Source organism: Ursus maritimus, unplaced genomic scaffold (genome assembly GCF_017311325.1).
Source record: "Ursus maritimus isolate PB19 unplaced genomic scaffold, ASM1731132v1 scaffold_14, whole genome shotgun sequence".
NCBI lineage: Eukaryota > Metazoa > Chordata > Mammalia > Carnivora > Ursidae > Ursus > Ursus maritimus.
The window spans coordinates 47,124,134-47,140,507 of NW_024423786.1; the positions used below are offsets into that span (position 1 = coordinate 47,124,134).

Here is a 16,374-nt window from a genome sequence, read left to right on the forward strand (position 1 = left end):
GAACACAAGATACCTTCCCATTTATATGTGTCTTCTTTGGTTTCTTTCAACAATGTCCTACAGTTTTCAATGCAGAAATTTTTCATCTTCTTAGTTAAATTTTCATTTTAATGCTCAGTTTAATTTTAATTTTAAACTCATCTCTTAGATATTTTATTATTTTTATGCTATTGTAAAAGGTATCAATTTATTTCTTTTTCATAAATTTTACTGTTGGTGTATAGAAATGCTACTGATTTTTGTATGTTAATTTTGTATCCGGTAACTTTACTGAATTTGTTGATTAGATCTAACAGTTTTTTGGTTGGGTCTATGAATATGAATTATGCCATCTGCAAATAGAGACAATTTTACCTTTTTTTTTGCAATTCTGATACCTTTATTTCTTTTACTTGCCTGATTGTTCTAGCTATAACTTCCAGTACTATGTTGAATAGTTGTGATGAGAGTGGGCAACCCTGTCTTATTCTTGATCTTTGAGGGAAAACTTTCAACCTTTCACCACTGAACATGATATTAGCCATGGGCTTGTCATTTGTGCTTTTCATTATGTTAAGTATGTTCCTTCTATGCCTAATTTGTTAAGAGTTTTTACCATGAATGGATGTTGAATTTTGTCAAATCCTTTCTGTGTCTATTGAGATTATAAAATGATTCTTTTCTTTTGTTTTATTAATGTGATGCATCACACTGATTTGTGAATGTTGAAACATTCCTTTTTAAGATTTTATTTATTTATTATTGATTGATTGATTTGAGAGAGAGAGCATGAGTGGGGGAGGAGCAGAGGGGAAGAGAGAGGGAGGGAAAAAGAATCTCAAGCAGACTCCATGCTGAGCATGGAGCCCAATGTGAGGCTCGATCTCAAGACCCTGAGACTATGATCTGAGCTGAAACCAAGAGTCAGATGCTTACCCACTGAGCCATTCAGGTGCCCCTAATGTTGAACCATTCTTGCATCTCAGGAAGAAAATCCCACTTGATTATGTGAATAATCCTTTTAAATGTGCTACTGAATTCAGTATGCCAGTATTTTTTAATGCAACTTTATTTTTTTTTAATTCAATTAACCAAAGTAAAGTTCATTGTTAGTTTCAGATGTAAAATTCAGTTAATGGTCAGTTGTATATAATACCCAGTGGTCATTACATCACATGCCCTCCTTAATGCCCATTACCCAGTTACCCCATCCCCCCACCTCCCTCCCCTCCAGCAACCCTCACTTTGTTTCCTATACTTAAGAGTCTCTCATGGTTTGTCTCCCTCTCTGATTTCTTTCCAATTCATTTTCCCTTGCTTCCCCTATAATCCTCTGCGCTGTTTCTTATATTTCACATATTAGTGAAACCATATGATAATTGTCTTTCCCTGATTAATATTTTCCTCAGCATAATACCCTCCAGTTCCATCCACATTGATGTAAATGGTCAGTATCCATCCTTTTTGATGGCTGAGTAATATTCCATTATTATATACATATACCACCTCTTCTTTATCCATTCATATGAGGATGGACAACTGGGCTCTTTCCACAGTTTGGCTATTGTGGACATTGCTGCTATAAACATTGGGATGCAAGTGCCCCTTCAGACCACTACATTTGTATCTTTGGCTAAATACCTAGTAGTGCAATTGCTCAGTCAGAGAGTATTTTTAACTTTTTGAGGAACCTCATTACTGTTTTCCAGAGTGGCTGTAGCAGCTTGCATTCCCACCAACATAGTGAGAGAGTTCCCCTTTCTCCAAATCATCACCAACATTTGTTGTTTCCTGTTTTGTTAATTTTAGCCATTCTGATGGGTGTGAGGTGGTATCTCATTGTGGTTTTGATTTGTATTTTCCTGATGGCTAGTGATGTGGAGCATTTTTTCTTGTGTCTGTTAGCCATTTGTAAGTCTTCTTTGAAGAAATGTCTTTTCTTGTCTTCTGACCATTTCTTGACTGATTCTTTGTCTTTTGGGTGTTGAGTTTGATAAGTTCTTCAGAGATCTTAGATACTAGCCGTTTATATGATATGTCATTTGAAAACATCTTCTCCCATTATGTAGGCTGCCTTCTAGTTTTGTTGATTCTTTCCTTTGCTGTGCAAAAGCTTTTTTCTTGATGAAGTCCCAATAGTTCAGTTTTGCTTTTGTTTCCCTTGCCTTTGAAGATGTGTCTTGCAAGAAGTTGCTGTGGCCAAGGTCAAAGAGATTGCTGCCTCTGTTCTCCTGTAGGATTTTGATGGACTCCTGTCTCACATTGACATCTTTCATCCATTTTGAGTTTATCTTTGTGTATGGTGTAAGAAAATGATCCAGTTTCATTCTTCTACATGTGGCTGTCCAATTTTCCCAGCACCATTTATTGAAGAGATTTTTTTCCATTGGATATTCTTTCCTGCTTTGTTGAAGATTAGTTGGCCATAGAGTTGAGTGGCAATTTCTGGGTTTTTTATTGAGAATTTTTGCATTTACATTCATCAGGAATATTGGCCTATAGTTACAAGAAATATTTCTAACAATGAAATGTAAAATTGTATAATTTGTCAATGAAAACCTAAGATATAAAACTTTTAAGTCATTCATGTGGAATATCAATACCAGTTCTACTTATCTTGGGATTATAATATGGGGACAACTGAATAATTTTAAGGAATTTCAGAAAAAAAGCAAAAATTAATAATGGTAATATACTGTTGGTGAAATAATGGAAATAACTAATATTTGCATGATTAACTGCCTTTCACAAAGAAAGATATAAAGAATATTGTTTGTTAGGTATTTCCAATAGACCATGTAATGTGTCAGGTCCTTCTCCTGTTTTATCTCATTGAATGCTCCCAACACCCTGGTAGGAGTAAGTATTTCCAGCTTACAAAAATCTTAAGTGATGTATGTTCCTGATATCATAAAACTAGGAGCTATAAATTCACTAGCCTTCCCACCTTAACACATTCTTGTTTGATTGGAACCACTAGAGTGAAAACAATGAAGAAAACTAAGAATGAAGAAAAGTAATCTATATGGCTCAAATCTCAGGATGTAGAAGATACTCAATGAATATTAGCTAGATAGTGGTCTTATTCAACAATACTGAACTGCATCATTGGCCAGGGACCAACAGATTTACTCTTTTAGAAAGACCCTCTAAATAGATTCACCATCACTCACTCTTTCATCATTAGAAATTAAGAAATATCAGCAAGGAGGCTGGCAGTACAAAGAGTTGTAATGCTAGGCAAAGAATAAAAAGCAGAACAGGAAGATCTGATAAGTTCAAATTGGTGGAGGAAGGGGAAGAAAGCATTCAGGCTAGCTGTTTGCCAAGTCAGTTCTTCTAGGGTACATATTTGCTTCAACAGGAAGTATTATCAGCCCACAGCTCAAGATCGAATTCCCCCACTGCTGAGGCTTCATGTTTCTGTACCATGAGGGACAGGTATTTTGCATTTCATTCAGGTAGGTAGAATTGTAAGAATCTTCCATTAAAACCATTTTAGTGTTCTTGATGCCTTTGAAGAACTGTCTTTTTCCTCTGCTTGATTCACAGCTCATTCTTGCACTATTCTCCAGAAGGATAATAACAAAAAAGGACATTTTTTTTCAAGAAGGAAGTGGTTTGAATTTGCAGCCAAGGGAAAATGTGGGGCTTATTTTGTGATTTCTCAATTTATGATCTATATATTTTTGTTATTATTACCTATAAATAATTTTGTTCTTAGAATAAATCGTGTGAAATAATATGGTACGTGGAATTTGCCTCCAAAATATCCAGTGGGGGAAGGGACTGAATAAAGTTGTAGATGAAATAAAAGTGACCATAAGTTTATGATTATTGTAGCAGGCTGATAATACACATAGGTTCAGTTGACTGTTTTTCCACATTTTACTATGTTTGAAATTTTCTATTAAACTGAAAAACATGTAAAATAAAGATCAAGTTGCACGAAGTCACAGAGCCAGTGAGGGTCAGAGCTAAAATTCAAATTTAATCACGTTCAACTCCAAGACCAGTGGTGTAATCTCAGGCCGGCCTGAAAGTGAAAATGGATTTAAGCCACTTCAAAAGAAGAAAGATCCTGGGTGTTAAGAACTAGTATTAGTATCTGAATAAAGACAGGCAGATCTGAAATTTTCCTCATAAGATGTATGTCGTAAAATGGATGGGAAAAGATGTTCTATTAATTTCCATCTGTGTAGATCTTGATCCCTATACTAAAAGCCTGCTGCTATCAATTCCGCAGGAGACTTCTGGAAGATAAAAGGGAGAGAGAACATGTGCCCCCCCTAGGTCCTGTGGGAAAGTCTAGGAGCCTGTCCAGAAGGAAACACTGGGTTGCTCCAGAAGCCATGGGGCCATAGGGGAGAGTCGTCTTAACCAGGTGGTAGTAGCTATTTCTGTGGGTGGTTTGGATTTCATTCCTCAGCCATATTTACCTTCTCTCTCTCTGCTCTAGGACTTTGTGTCCTGCTATTATCACTGGGAACTATTGCCCAGAAGAAGAGAGGTGAGTATGTGTAACAAACCCCATCCATCCCCGAAGCTGAGGAAAGGGACTTCACACTAGCAAGGGCATTTTCTTGGGAATAGTCTTCTTAGGCTTTGAGAATTTGACCCTGCTTCTCCCCCAAACTTCCAGTCCATTACGAAGGATGATTCCTTGTATGAAGACAGGCATCACTTCCTTCTCTTCCTTCCATCTCCTCGTTCCCATCTGGGAGTTGGCATCTTCTCAGGGCCTTCAAACCCATATATCCATTCCCCATAGCTGCCTGTGCTCGATGCCCACGAAATGCCCACTGTACCAATGCCACTTCCTGCCGCTGTGATCCTGGATTCACTTCTCTGTCTGGAGAGGTCATCTTTAGCAACCCCTCAGAGATCTGTACAGGTAAAGAGGCTGAGAGACAGTAGAGGGGGTCATCATAGAGGGTTCACCTGGGGGAGTATCCAGATTCCTCAGCCCTTGAAGCAACACTGAAGTTCTTTGTCAAGGGCAGGAGAGGAATGCCAAGAGATGGGCAATCATGTCTCATGGTCAAGGAGTACGGTGTTAAAAGTTTAGGATTTGGAGCTGGACTATCTGAATTCCAGCTGTGTGAGTCCAAGCAAATTATTTCATCTTCCAGTGCCTCAATCTCCTTATCTGTAGATCAGGGATAATGACATCAACCCATTTAGCTATTATGTGCTTTAAATCAATGAATACATATAAATGGAATCCGCACAAACAGAAAGCAAATTGATGGTTGCCAGTTGCTGGGGGAGGGAAGAATGGGGAGTGACTACTTAATTGGGTAAGGGGCTTTTTTTTAATTAAGTTTTTAATTTTAATTCCAGTATTGTTAACATACAGTGTTATATTAGTTTCTGGTGTACAAGGTAGTGATTCAACAATTCTCAGTTTTTCACAATTACTCAGTGCTCATCATGAGAACTGTACTCTTAATCCCCTTCAAGCCCCTAAGGGGGTTTTCTTTTGGAGTGACAAAAATGTTCTGGAACTAGAGAGAGGTGGTGGTTGCCCAACATTGTGAATGTAATAAATGCCAGTGAGTTGTTCACTTTAAAACAGTTGTTTTTTTTCTATACCCTTTTTTTTATTTAAATTCAATTAGTCAACCTATGGTACATCATTAGTTTCAGCTATAGTGTTCTTTTGTTATGTGAATGTTACCTCAATCAAAAAATACATAAATGACGAATTAATATATGTAAAACACAGTGCGTTGCACTTGATAAGAAGCCAATACATTTTGCAACAACAGCAAAATGTAGCTGTTGTTGTTGTTGTTGTTGGCTGTTAATTGGTCAAAGACAGAGGCAGCATGTTGAAGGAGGTGGTCAGGGTGGTCCATACAGCCATCAGAGATTTGGAATGTTCTACCAACCCTAGCACTAACTTGCTGGGAACTCCCTATAATCTCAGTTCCTCTGTCCAAAAATACCCACATGCAACCTCATGCCAAGATGGCCATTTGCCATTTGTAAAACACTATTTCCAAAGTTAAAATTAATTTAAACTACCTAACAACCAGACAAGTGGATACTGTTATTATCCCCGATTTATAGGTAAGGGAACTGAGACTTGGAGAGGTGGTTTGCTCATATTCACACAGCTGGTCATACAACTGGAATTTAGATAGAGATAATCTGAAGTCCACAAATCTCTCAAACAAACACTGTCCCTGGAGAAGTTCAGATCAGCCCCTTGAGAAAGTCAATATTGGAGCCATCTTGTAAATAAGGAAACTGAGCCTGGAGAGGAGAAGCCATTTGTCCAAAGTCACACAGCTAAGAAGTGGAAGAATCTGGATCCATGGTTCAAACTGTGGTATTCCGATGAGTTTGATAAAATATGAAATGTTCCTACTGTGGAATATCTATAAGCATTAAAATTATTTTTTATTTTGATGTGGAAAAGTAGTCATAAGATATTCTAAAATTCTGGGAGAATTCGTATATACCAAAAGGTGTGAAAAAAAATTTTTAAGCTGTGGTCTGAAACCTTGGGAAATTGATGAAAAAGGACTGTGTTATCTTCATAACTGGTAATGCTGGGTGACAGGTTCATGTGGGGTTATTATACAGTTCTCCATTATTTAAAAGCTGTTGCAGTCTCAGTGGTTGGATAGTTCTGTGTTCTTTGCCTTTTCTGATTTCCCAGTTTTCTCCTGTAAACACATTATGTTGTTTGGAAAGAAAAGGCAAAGGGTAAAATCATTTGAATCTGGTTGCTACAGATTCTACCAGAATTTTGGGTGTTCCTAGCAGTTCCCACTTATGTTCCAAATATCAACGAGTGTGGCCCACCTCTATATGTGTCTTGTGGAAGCCTTGCACATTGTCACAATGTTGAGGGGAGTCACTACTGTGAATGTGCCTCTGGGCATGAGCTCCTTTCAGGGGGCACCAAATTCCAAAGTGAGAAGGAGAACACTTGTCAAGGTAAGTAGCTTCCCATACCACACATTTCTCCCACTCCCATGACCAACCTCATCCTGTCAATTTTGAGGACTGTCTTGGAACCATTATCCCTTATGTCCGAGAGTCCAAGAGAGAGCATCCTTGGGTCTATCAGGGGCTCATTCCTCCCGTTTCTTGTTCTTGTTCAGACTTACAATGCCATGTTAAAGTATATCTAGAAGATTCTTTACTGCAGCATCATATGCAATAGTCAAAGATTAGAAACAGATGACTTCCATTAGTGGAGAATAGTTTAACATATTATGGTACCTCCATACAATGATAAGCTTCAGAACATTTTATCAACTTGTTCTTCTCTTTGATGGACAATTCTATGAATTTTTTTAAAGATTTTATTTTTAAATAATCTCTACACCCAACATGGGACTCAAACTTACAACCTCAAGATCGAGAGTCACATGTTCTTTCGACTGAGCCAGACTGGTGCTCCAAACAGTTCTATGAATTTTCGCACACGTACACATTTGGGTTACCACCACTACATTCGGGATGCAGACCAACTAGTTCCATTATCCCAAAACACTCCTTCCTTCTGATCCTTTATAGTCACCCCACCCCTCCACCCTGGCAACCCCTAACCTACAGATGTTTTCTTTCACCTGTAACATTTTCTCTTGAAAATGTCATATGGATAGAATGATACAATGTGTAGCTTTTTGAGTCAGATTCCTTCCACTCAGTGTGACATATTTGAGGTTTTGTGTATCAATAGTTCATTTCCTTTTTTCCCCCAGTTTTTGATGTTTTTATTTTCCAGAAAGAAAATTGGCTACAATTAGCTTGGATTTAGATTTACAATGACTGCTTTCTTCTCCTATTTATCTGGATCTTGGGTTTGGCCAACAGTACAATTGCATAAAGTTACTTCCCCTGTGTGGGCTGCAAAATTCTAATCTGTTGCTAAACACACATGTCACATTAGTCTATAGATCACTGTTTTAGAGAGATGGGTATAGTAACCCTCATTTCTGGCTCTCTGGTAGAATCACCCTGTATTTTTTAAAATACAGATGCCTGGGCCCTGCCTACCTGAGATGTACTGAACCATACCCAGACATGGAGCCCAGATATATATATTTCTTTAAAGTTCCAATCATAATTTTGATACTAGTTCATTCCTTTTTATTGCTAAGTAATATTCCCTTATATACAGCTGTGCCACGGTTGGGTTATCCATTCATCCATTGAGGGACATTTGGGTTGTTTCCAGTTTGGAGTGATTAAGAATAGAGCTAAATGAGATATCTCTCAATGAATTAAATTGGAATGCTTTCTGAGTTGTTTTAAACAGAAAAGCATGCTGTGGGGTGGTACCTATAGTATGCCAATGGCTTTTCTTCTCCCTTATCTTCCTTTTTATTAATCTCAAGCATGTTTCCATAAGTATATTTTAATCTTAAAGCTTTTTAAGTAGTAGTCCAAAAAGTAAATACTACTTTTTAGTAGTATTTAGACAATAATTTCATCATAGACATGACTTGATTTTCTACCACTGCTCTGAGCTCTATGCCAGGCACTGTGACTCCAACCCGAAAGTATAGGCTCTGTCTCCTGGAGCTTTTACTCCAGTGGGCAGACAGACCTGTAGACAAATGAAATAGAAATCAAATATTTGTGAAAAATAATAGTCACTCTTCACAAACCATCCACTTCATGGGTAAACGATGTCTTTCTCACCACCGTTACCCAGTGCCTAGCATAGAAGGCATTCTGGAAATATGCATAAGTGAATAACTAGAAGAAGCTCCATCGTCACAGTGATCAGAGCTGTGGTCACATCTTGGCCCTGACAGTTGGCTTCAATTTTGGCCAAGTTTTTACAATCTCTGGTCTTGGTTTCCTCATCTCTAAGTCAGGAGCAAAAATACCTGCTCTTGAACAGATTAAGGGTTTTAAAAAAAAACCTGAATATTGAGTTATCTTACAAAGCTGAGTGCAATACACTTTTAAGAAAAACTTCATAGTCTTACATTAAATGAGGACTTTTCAATCCATTATTCATTTCCACACTAGTCATTTTTAGTTTACACAGTTGTTTGACCAATGTTTGAAAGTATCCAAAATGGCTAAGAGGCAAAGGGTGTTTAGTAACCACAAAAAGGAAAGTACCCATTAAATCTTTCAACATTAAGAAACGGGACAGCAATGTATTTGCTTTGAAATGGGTTCACTTTTTTAAGATTTTATTTATTTGAAAGAGAGAGAGCACGTGAACAAGGGGGGCAGAGGGAGAGGGGGAAGCAGACTCTGCACTGAGTGGGGAGCCCAATGTGGGGCTCAATCCCAGACCCTGAGATCATGACCCGAGCTGAAGGCAGACACTTAACCAACTGAGCCATCTTGGTGCCAAAATGGGTTCACTTCTAAACATCAGTCTTACTGGGAGCATGATGCGTGTATGAGCTACTCACCATCCCTAAAGAAGAAAAATCTCTGATCTTAAGAGAAACATCCCCTACCCCACTGTCTAGATTACAAACAGAAAAATCTATAGCAAGTATTGTCCAAACTCCACTCTCCTGGTTTCTAAGTCAGCAAAAGAGGATCAAATTTCTCTCCTAATTAGAAAAGAGGGAAAGATAAGTTGGAGCCAAGTGGATGTGAAGACACCCACACTTATTCAATGCTGTGACCATAGTCACATGCCTTCCTCATTTTTCACTCACAAACTGCTCAGAGGAGGAACTCCCTTTGGGTGGGGAGATAGCAGGGATGCCTGAGACTTTCTGGGGCCAAAACAAGTTCCTTCTGGGTGTGGCACTTAGGACAGATCTACCACCCACCCCACGGGCTATAGGCACTACAGAGAACTGTGTGAGCCCAGAGCCCTAAAGGGTAGAGCTGTGGCTGGGGCCATAGAAAATTGAGGGGTGGCATTAGGCAGTGGGGCTAGAGGCTTTGTGAGCTGGCTAAGCATACCTCCAGGTCATCCACCAGACTCCTGCAGCAACATAAGGGGCTGATACCAACACCCTTGGCTGGAAGCGATTCCCAGGCTCCTCAATGGACCACTGTATTAGTTTCCTATTGCTGATACAATAAACTTAGTAGTTTAAACAGTATAAATATATCCTCTTGCAGTGTCGAAGGTCAGAAGTTTTTAATGTTTCTTTCTAGAGACCCTAAGGGAGAATCTGTTTCCTTGCCTTTTCTGGCTTCTGGAAGCTGCCTTCCTTCCTTGGTACAGGGCTCCTTTCCCCATCTTCAAAGCCAACATCATATGTGTCATCTCCTCTCTTCTCTGATCTTCTCCCTCCCTTTCATAAGAACCTTGTGATTACATTAGGTATACCCAGATCATCAGAATAATCCCCCAACAAGATTCTCAGTCACCAAGTTCAAAATTTCTTTAGGATGAAAGTAACATAATCACAGGCTCCAGGCGTAAGGGCTTGAACATCTTTGAAAGGACCATTATTCTGTCTACCATACTCACATCCACCAAGCAGCTCTGACCTGAGATATCACACACTCACACATATACACAGAGTTCTCATCTTGCCGACCTTGCTTGAAAGTAGAGGCCAGCCAACTCCTCATGAGAAAGGCTACATAACAAATATCTTAGGTTTTGTGGGCCAGAAGGTCCCTGTCACAACTTCTCAACTCTGCCATTATAGTGTGAAAGTAGACAGAGCCAACACATAAATGAACAGGAGTGATGGCATTCCAATAAAATTTTATCTATGGATACTAAAATTTGAATTTCGTATCATTTTCATGTGTCACAAAAGACGGCTCTTCCTTCGATTTTTTTTCTTTTTTAGCCAGTTAAAAATATAAAACCTATTCTTTACAGAAACAGGCAAAAGCTGGGTTTGGCTGTGAGCCATAGTTTGCAACCCCTGCTCGGAGGTGGCTGATGATTTGGGAGTGCAATCACCAGATGGCATCCATCCATTTCAGCTATGATGGACTCCTTGATTCCTGACCTTAAGGAAGGTGGAGGGTAGTCGTGCTGGAGTTGAGTAGAGAAAAGGCCTGAGCTGGGATAGGGGACTGATCCTCTCTTTTATGTCTTCAGATGTGGACGAGTGCAGCTCTGGAAATCACCAATGTCACAACTCAACCCATTGCATCAATGTGAAGGGCAGCTATAGATGCTACTGTCACCATGACTGGGTGGCCAGGTCCAAGCCTCTGCATGGCCTGAAGCTCACCATCTGTGAAGGTATATAATCCTGACACACATACATGCATGCACACATGAGTATTACATGCATGAGCAAGTGTGTGCACATACTCTTGCACATGAACATGTGTGTGCATACATGCATTCACAAAACAAAAAGCAAGCACACACACACACACACACGCACACACCAGTGATGCTCCTGCCCCTTTTCCCTGCAGAGGTCCCCTTCTCCTCATGGACATCACCTTCCGGAGTCAGCAGCCAGGTGAGTAGAACTTCAGCAGAAGACCAGAAGCAGAAAGATTTTCACCAATCATCTTGTGTCCATCCTCTCCCCAAACTCCCTCTTCAGGCTCTCTGACCCAACCTCATGTCCCCTTTCCCCAGAGTCTCTCCCACTTCTTTGACAAAGTCCAGCAGTTATCCCAAGATTTCAAGCCAGCCTTGGCCGAGAACACCATCCAGGTAAAATTGGAACCAAGAAAGAAGCAAGATATGGGAATCCCACAGAGACCTTCGGTAGGAGTGGAGAAAAGTCCCCATGCAGTGGGCACTGCAACTGGTCCCTCACCCATGGTGGTGAGAATACTAGGGCACTCAGCTATCTAGAAGGACTTTTAAAGACACCCAGATGCAATAATTTTTTTTAAAGATTTTATTTATTTATTTGACAGAGAGACAGCCAGCAAGAGAGGGAACACAAGCAGGGGGAGTGGGAGAGGAAGAAGCAGGCTCATAGCAGAAGAGCCTGATGTGGGGCTCGATCCCATAACGCCGGGATCACGCCCTGAGCCAAAGGCAGATGCTTAACCGCTGTGCCACCCAGGCGCCCCCCAGATGCAATAATTATTTCCCTATTTCCTTATTACTTGTTCTGGGCTTTGGGCTTATGTCAGCCTTGGCCTTTCTGACCTGGGTTGACCTCCAAGTAGCTGAGATCAAAGCAGCAAGAACCATCCTGGGATGTAATCCAGTGCCATTGTTACCCTCCAAATATCATCTCTAGGGTGTGTTCTCTAGGGCTGAATGGCCAGGTCTTGGTGCAACCCCTTTGATCCACTGCCCACTGGCTCTGTGTCTGCGTCTCCCCAGGACCTCATGCAGGAAGTAGGTGAGCTGCTGGAGACCCCAGGGGACCTGAAGACCCTGACCCCCTCAGAGCAGCACTGTGTAGCCACAAACCTGCTCATTGGCCTGGAGGACATCCTAAGAGTGCTAAGCAAGTTCCTACCCAATGGGCAATTGACTGTGCATGCTCCTGCAGGCACGGGTAAGTACCTGGGTCTGCATCAGACTCCTGATCCCCCTGTTCACCTTCTCACTCCTCCTTCTTCCGAGAGACGGCCCCTCTGGAGCCAGGTGACCACACTCCCAACGCAGAATTTTATTTAAAAGAACTTATATCATTTAAAAAAAGAAAAGCCATGAAACTACCTTTATTTCTTTTAAGCACAAAAGCTTAAGATTCTTTTATGTTTTTATTTATTGATCTTTTATGATATGTTAATCACCATACAGTACATCATTAGCTTTTGATGTAGTGTTCCATGATTCATTGTTTGCATATAACACCCGGTGCTCATTGCAATACGTGCCCTCCTTAATACCCAACACCGGGCTAGCCCATCCCCCCTCCCCTATCCCCTCTGACACCCTCAGTTTGTTTCCCAGAGTCCATAGTCTCTCATGGTAAATCTCCCCCGCTGATTTCCCCCCCTTCATTTTTCCCTTCCTTCTCCTAATGTTCTCCCTGTTATTCCTTATGTTCCACAAATAAGTGAAACCATATGATAATTGTCTTTCTCTGCTTGACTTATTTCACTTAGCATAATCCCCTCCAGTTCCATCCATGTTGATGCATATGTGGGGTATTCATCCTTTCTGATGGCTGAGTAATATTCCATTGTATATATGGACCACATCTTCATTATCCAGTCATCTGTTGAAGGGCATCTTGGCTCCTTCCACAGTTTGGCTATTGTGGACATTGCTGCTCTGAACAATTGGGTGCGTGTGCCCTTCTTTTCACTACTGTATCGTTGGGGTAAATACCCAGTAGTGCTATTGCTGGGTCATAGTGTAGCTCAATTTTTAACTTTTTGAGGGACCTCCACACTGTTTTCCAAAGTGGCTGTACAAACTTGCATTCCCACCAACAGTGTAAGATGGTTCCCCTTTCTCCACATCCTCTCCAACATTTGTTGTTTCTTGCCTTGTCAATTTTTGCCATTCTAACTGGTGTAAGGTGGTATCTCAATGTGGTTTTGATTTGAATTTCCCTGATGGCTAATGATTTGAACATTTTTTCATGTGTCTGTTAGCCATTTGTATGTATTCTTTGGAGAAGTGTCTGTTCATGTCTTCTGTCCATTTTTTTATTATTATTATGTTATGTTAGTCACCATACAATACATCATTAGCTTTTGATGCAGTGTTCCAGGATTCATTGTTTGAATGTAACACCCAGTGCTCCATGCAATACATGCCCTCCTTTTCTTTTTTTAAATAATAATTTTTTATTATGTTATGTTAGACACCATACAGTACATCCTTAGTTTTTGATGTAGTGTTTCATGATTCATTATTTGCGTATAACACCCAGTGCTCCATGCAATATGTGCCCTCCTTAATACCCATCACCAGCCTATCGCAATCCCCCACCCTCCTCCCCTCTAAAGCCCTCAGTTTGTTTCCCAGAGTCCATAGTCTCTCATGGTTCATTCCCCCTTCTCTTTACTCCCCCTTCATTCTTCCCTTCCTTCTCTTACTGATATCCCTGCTATTTCTTATGTTCCATAAATGAGTGAAACCATATGATAATTGTCTTTCTCTGCTTACTTATTTCACTTAGCATAATCTCCTCCAGTCCCATCCATGTTGCTGCAAATGTTGGGTAATCATTCTTTCTGATGGTTGAGTAATATTCCATTGTATATATGGACCACATCTTCTTGGTCAATACATGCCCTCCTTAATACCTTTCACCGGGCTAGCTCATCTCCCCAACCCCCTCCCCTCTAAAACCCTCAGTTTGTTTCTTCTGCCCATTTTTTGACTTGATTAGTTGCTTTTTGGGTGTTGACTTTGAGAAGTTCTTTAGAGATCTTGGATACCAGCCCTTCAACTGTAATGTCATTTGCAAATATCTTCTCCCATTCTGTGGGTTGCCTCTTTGTTTTGTCGACAGTTTCTTTGCTGTGCAGAGACTTTTTATCTTGATGAAGTCCCAAAAGTTCATTTTTGCTTTTGTTTCCCTTGCCTTTGGAAACGTGTGTTGAAAGAAGTTGCTGTGGCTGACGTCGAAGAGGTTACTGCCTCTGTTCTCCTCTAGGATTTTGATGGATTCCTATCTCACATTGAGGTCTTTCATCCATTTAGAGTTTATCTTTGTGTATGGTGTGAGAGAATGGTTGAGCTTCATTCTTTTGTATATAGCTGTCCAATTTTCCCAGCACCATTTATTGAACAGACTGTCCTTTTTACATTGGATGATTTTCCTGCTTTGTCAAAGACTAGTTGACCATGGATTTGAGGGTCCATATCTGGGTTCTCTATTCTGTTCCATTGATCAGTGAGTCTGTTTTCGTGCCAGTACCATGCTGTCTTGATGATCACAGCTTTGTAGTATAGCTTGAAATCAGCCATCATGATACCCCCAGCTCTTTTTTTCTTTTTCAACATTGCTTTGGTGATTGGCATTGAAAGTAGAGATTGCTCTGGGTAGCACGGAAATTTTAACTATGTTTATTCTTCTGATCCATGAGCATGGAATGTTTTTCTATCTTTTTGTGTCTTCTTCAATGTCTTTCATAAATGTTCTGTAGTTTCTAAAGTATAGGTCCTTTACCTCTTTGGTTAGGTTTATTCCACGATATCTTATGGTTTTCGCTGCTATTGTAAATGGAGTCAATTCCATAACTTCTCTTTCTACAGTTACATTGTTAGTGTATACGAAAGCAACTGATTTCTGTGCATTGATTTTGTATCCTGCCACATTACTAAATTGCTGTATGAGTTCTAGTATCTAAATCATAGAGGAGAACAGAGGCAGATAACCTATTCTACACTGGCCACAGCAACTTCTTTCAAGACATGTCTCCAAAGGCAAGGGAAACAAAAGCAAAAATAAATGACTGAGAAGATAAAAAGCTTCTGCACAGCAAAGGAAACTGTCAACAAAACAAAGAGGCAACCCATGGAATGGGAGAAGATATTTGCAAATAACATTACAGATAAAGGGCTGGTATCCAAGATCTCTAAAGAACTTTTCAAAGTCAACACCCATAAAACAAATAATCAAGTCAAGTCAAAAAATGGGCAGAAGACATGAACAGACATTTCTCCAATGAAGACATACAAATGGCTAACAGACACATGAAAAAATGTTCAAATCATTAGCCATCAGGGAAATTCAAATCAAAACCACAATGAGATGCCACCTTACACCAGTTAGAATGGCAAAAATTGAGAAGGCAAGAAACAACAATTTCTGGAGAGGATGTGGAGAAAGGGGATCCCTCCTACATTGTTGGTGGGAATGCAAGTTGGTACAGCCACTCTGGAAAACAGTGTGGAGGTCCCTTAAAAAGTTAAAAATTGAGCTACTCTATGACCCAGCCATTGCACTACTGGGTATTTACCCCAAAGATACAGACGTAGTGAAGAGAAGGGCCATATGCACCCCAATGTTGATAGCAGCATTGTCCACAATAGCTAAATCGTGGAAGGACCTGAGATGCCCTTCAACAGATGAATGGATTAAGAAGATGTGGTCCATACATACAATAGAATATTACTCAGCCATCAGAAAAGATGAATACCCCACATTTGCATCAACATGGATGGAACTGGAGGAGATTATGCTAAGTGAAATAAGTCAAGCAGAGAAAGACAATTATCATATGGTTTCACTTATTTGTGGAACATAAGGAATAGCAGGGAGGATATTAGGAGAAGGAAGGGGAAAATGAAGGGGGGGAATCAGAGGGGAAGACGAACCATGAGAGACTATGGACTCAGGAAACAAACTGAGGGTGTCAGAGGGGAGAAGGGTGGGGGGATGGACTAGCCTGGTGATGGGTATAAAGGAGGGGCACGTACTGTTCAGAGCACCGGGTGTTATGCACAAACAATGAATCATGGAACACTACATCAAAAACAAATGAAGTACTGCATGATGACTAACATAACATAATTTTAAAAAAAGAAATAATTTCCAGGCTAAGTTTTTAAATATTTATTTATTTATTTATTTATTTATTTATTTATTT

The 16,374-nt window shown here is 40.1% G+C and overlaps 1 protein-coding gene across 5 annotated transcripts in view; it reads left to right on the forward strand.

The window, feature by feature from the left end:
• The first annotated feature begins 3,282 nt into the window (after positions 1–3,282).
• Positions 3,283–16,374, forward strand: part of LOC103682105 (adhesion G protein-coupled receptor E2) — a 33,898-nt gene continuing 20,806 nt past the window's right edge. For 3 of the 5 annotated variants that reach the window (XM_008711691.2, XM_008711688.2, XM_008711689.2), the window contains exons 1-7: positions 3,283–3,440; positions 4,439–4,489; positions 4,751–4,873; positions 10,994–11,140; positions 11,323–11,369; positions 11,492–11,569; positions 12,197–12,374. In XM_008711691.2, the coding sequence (XP_008709913.2) occupies positions 3,410–3,440; positions 4,439–4,489; positions 4,751–4,873; positions 10,994–11,140; positions 11,323–11,369; positions 11,492–11,569; positions 12,197–12,374 (655 nt within the window). In that variant the 5' untranslated portion in view covers positions 3,283–3,409. The remainder of the gene's footprint in view (positions 3,441–4,438; positions 4,490–4,750; positions 4,874–10,993; positions 11,141–11,322; positions 11,370–11,491; positions 11,570–12,196; positions 12,375–16,374) is intronic. The other 2 variants (XM_008711690.2, XM_008711692.2) reach the window with 2 other exon arrangements.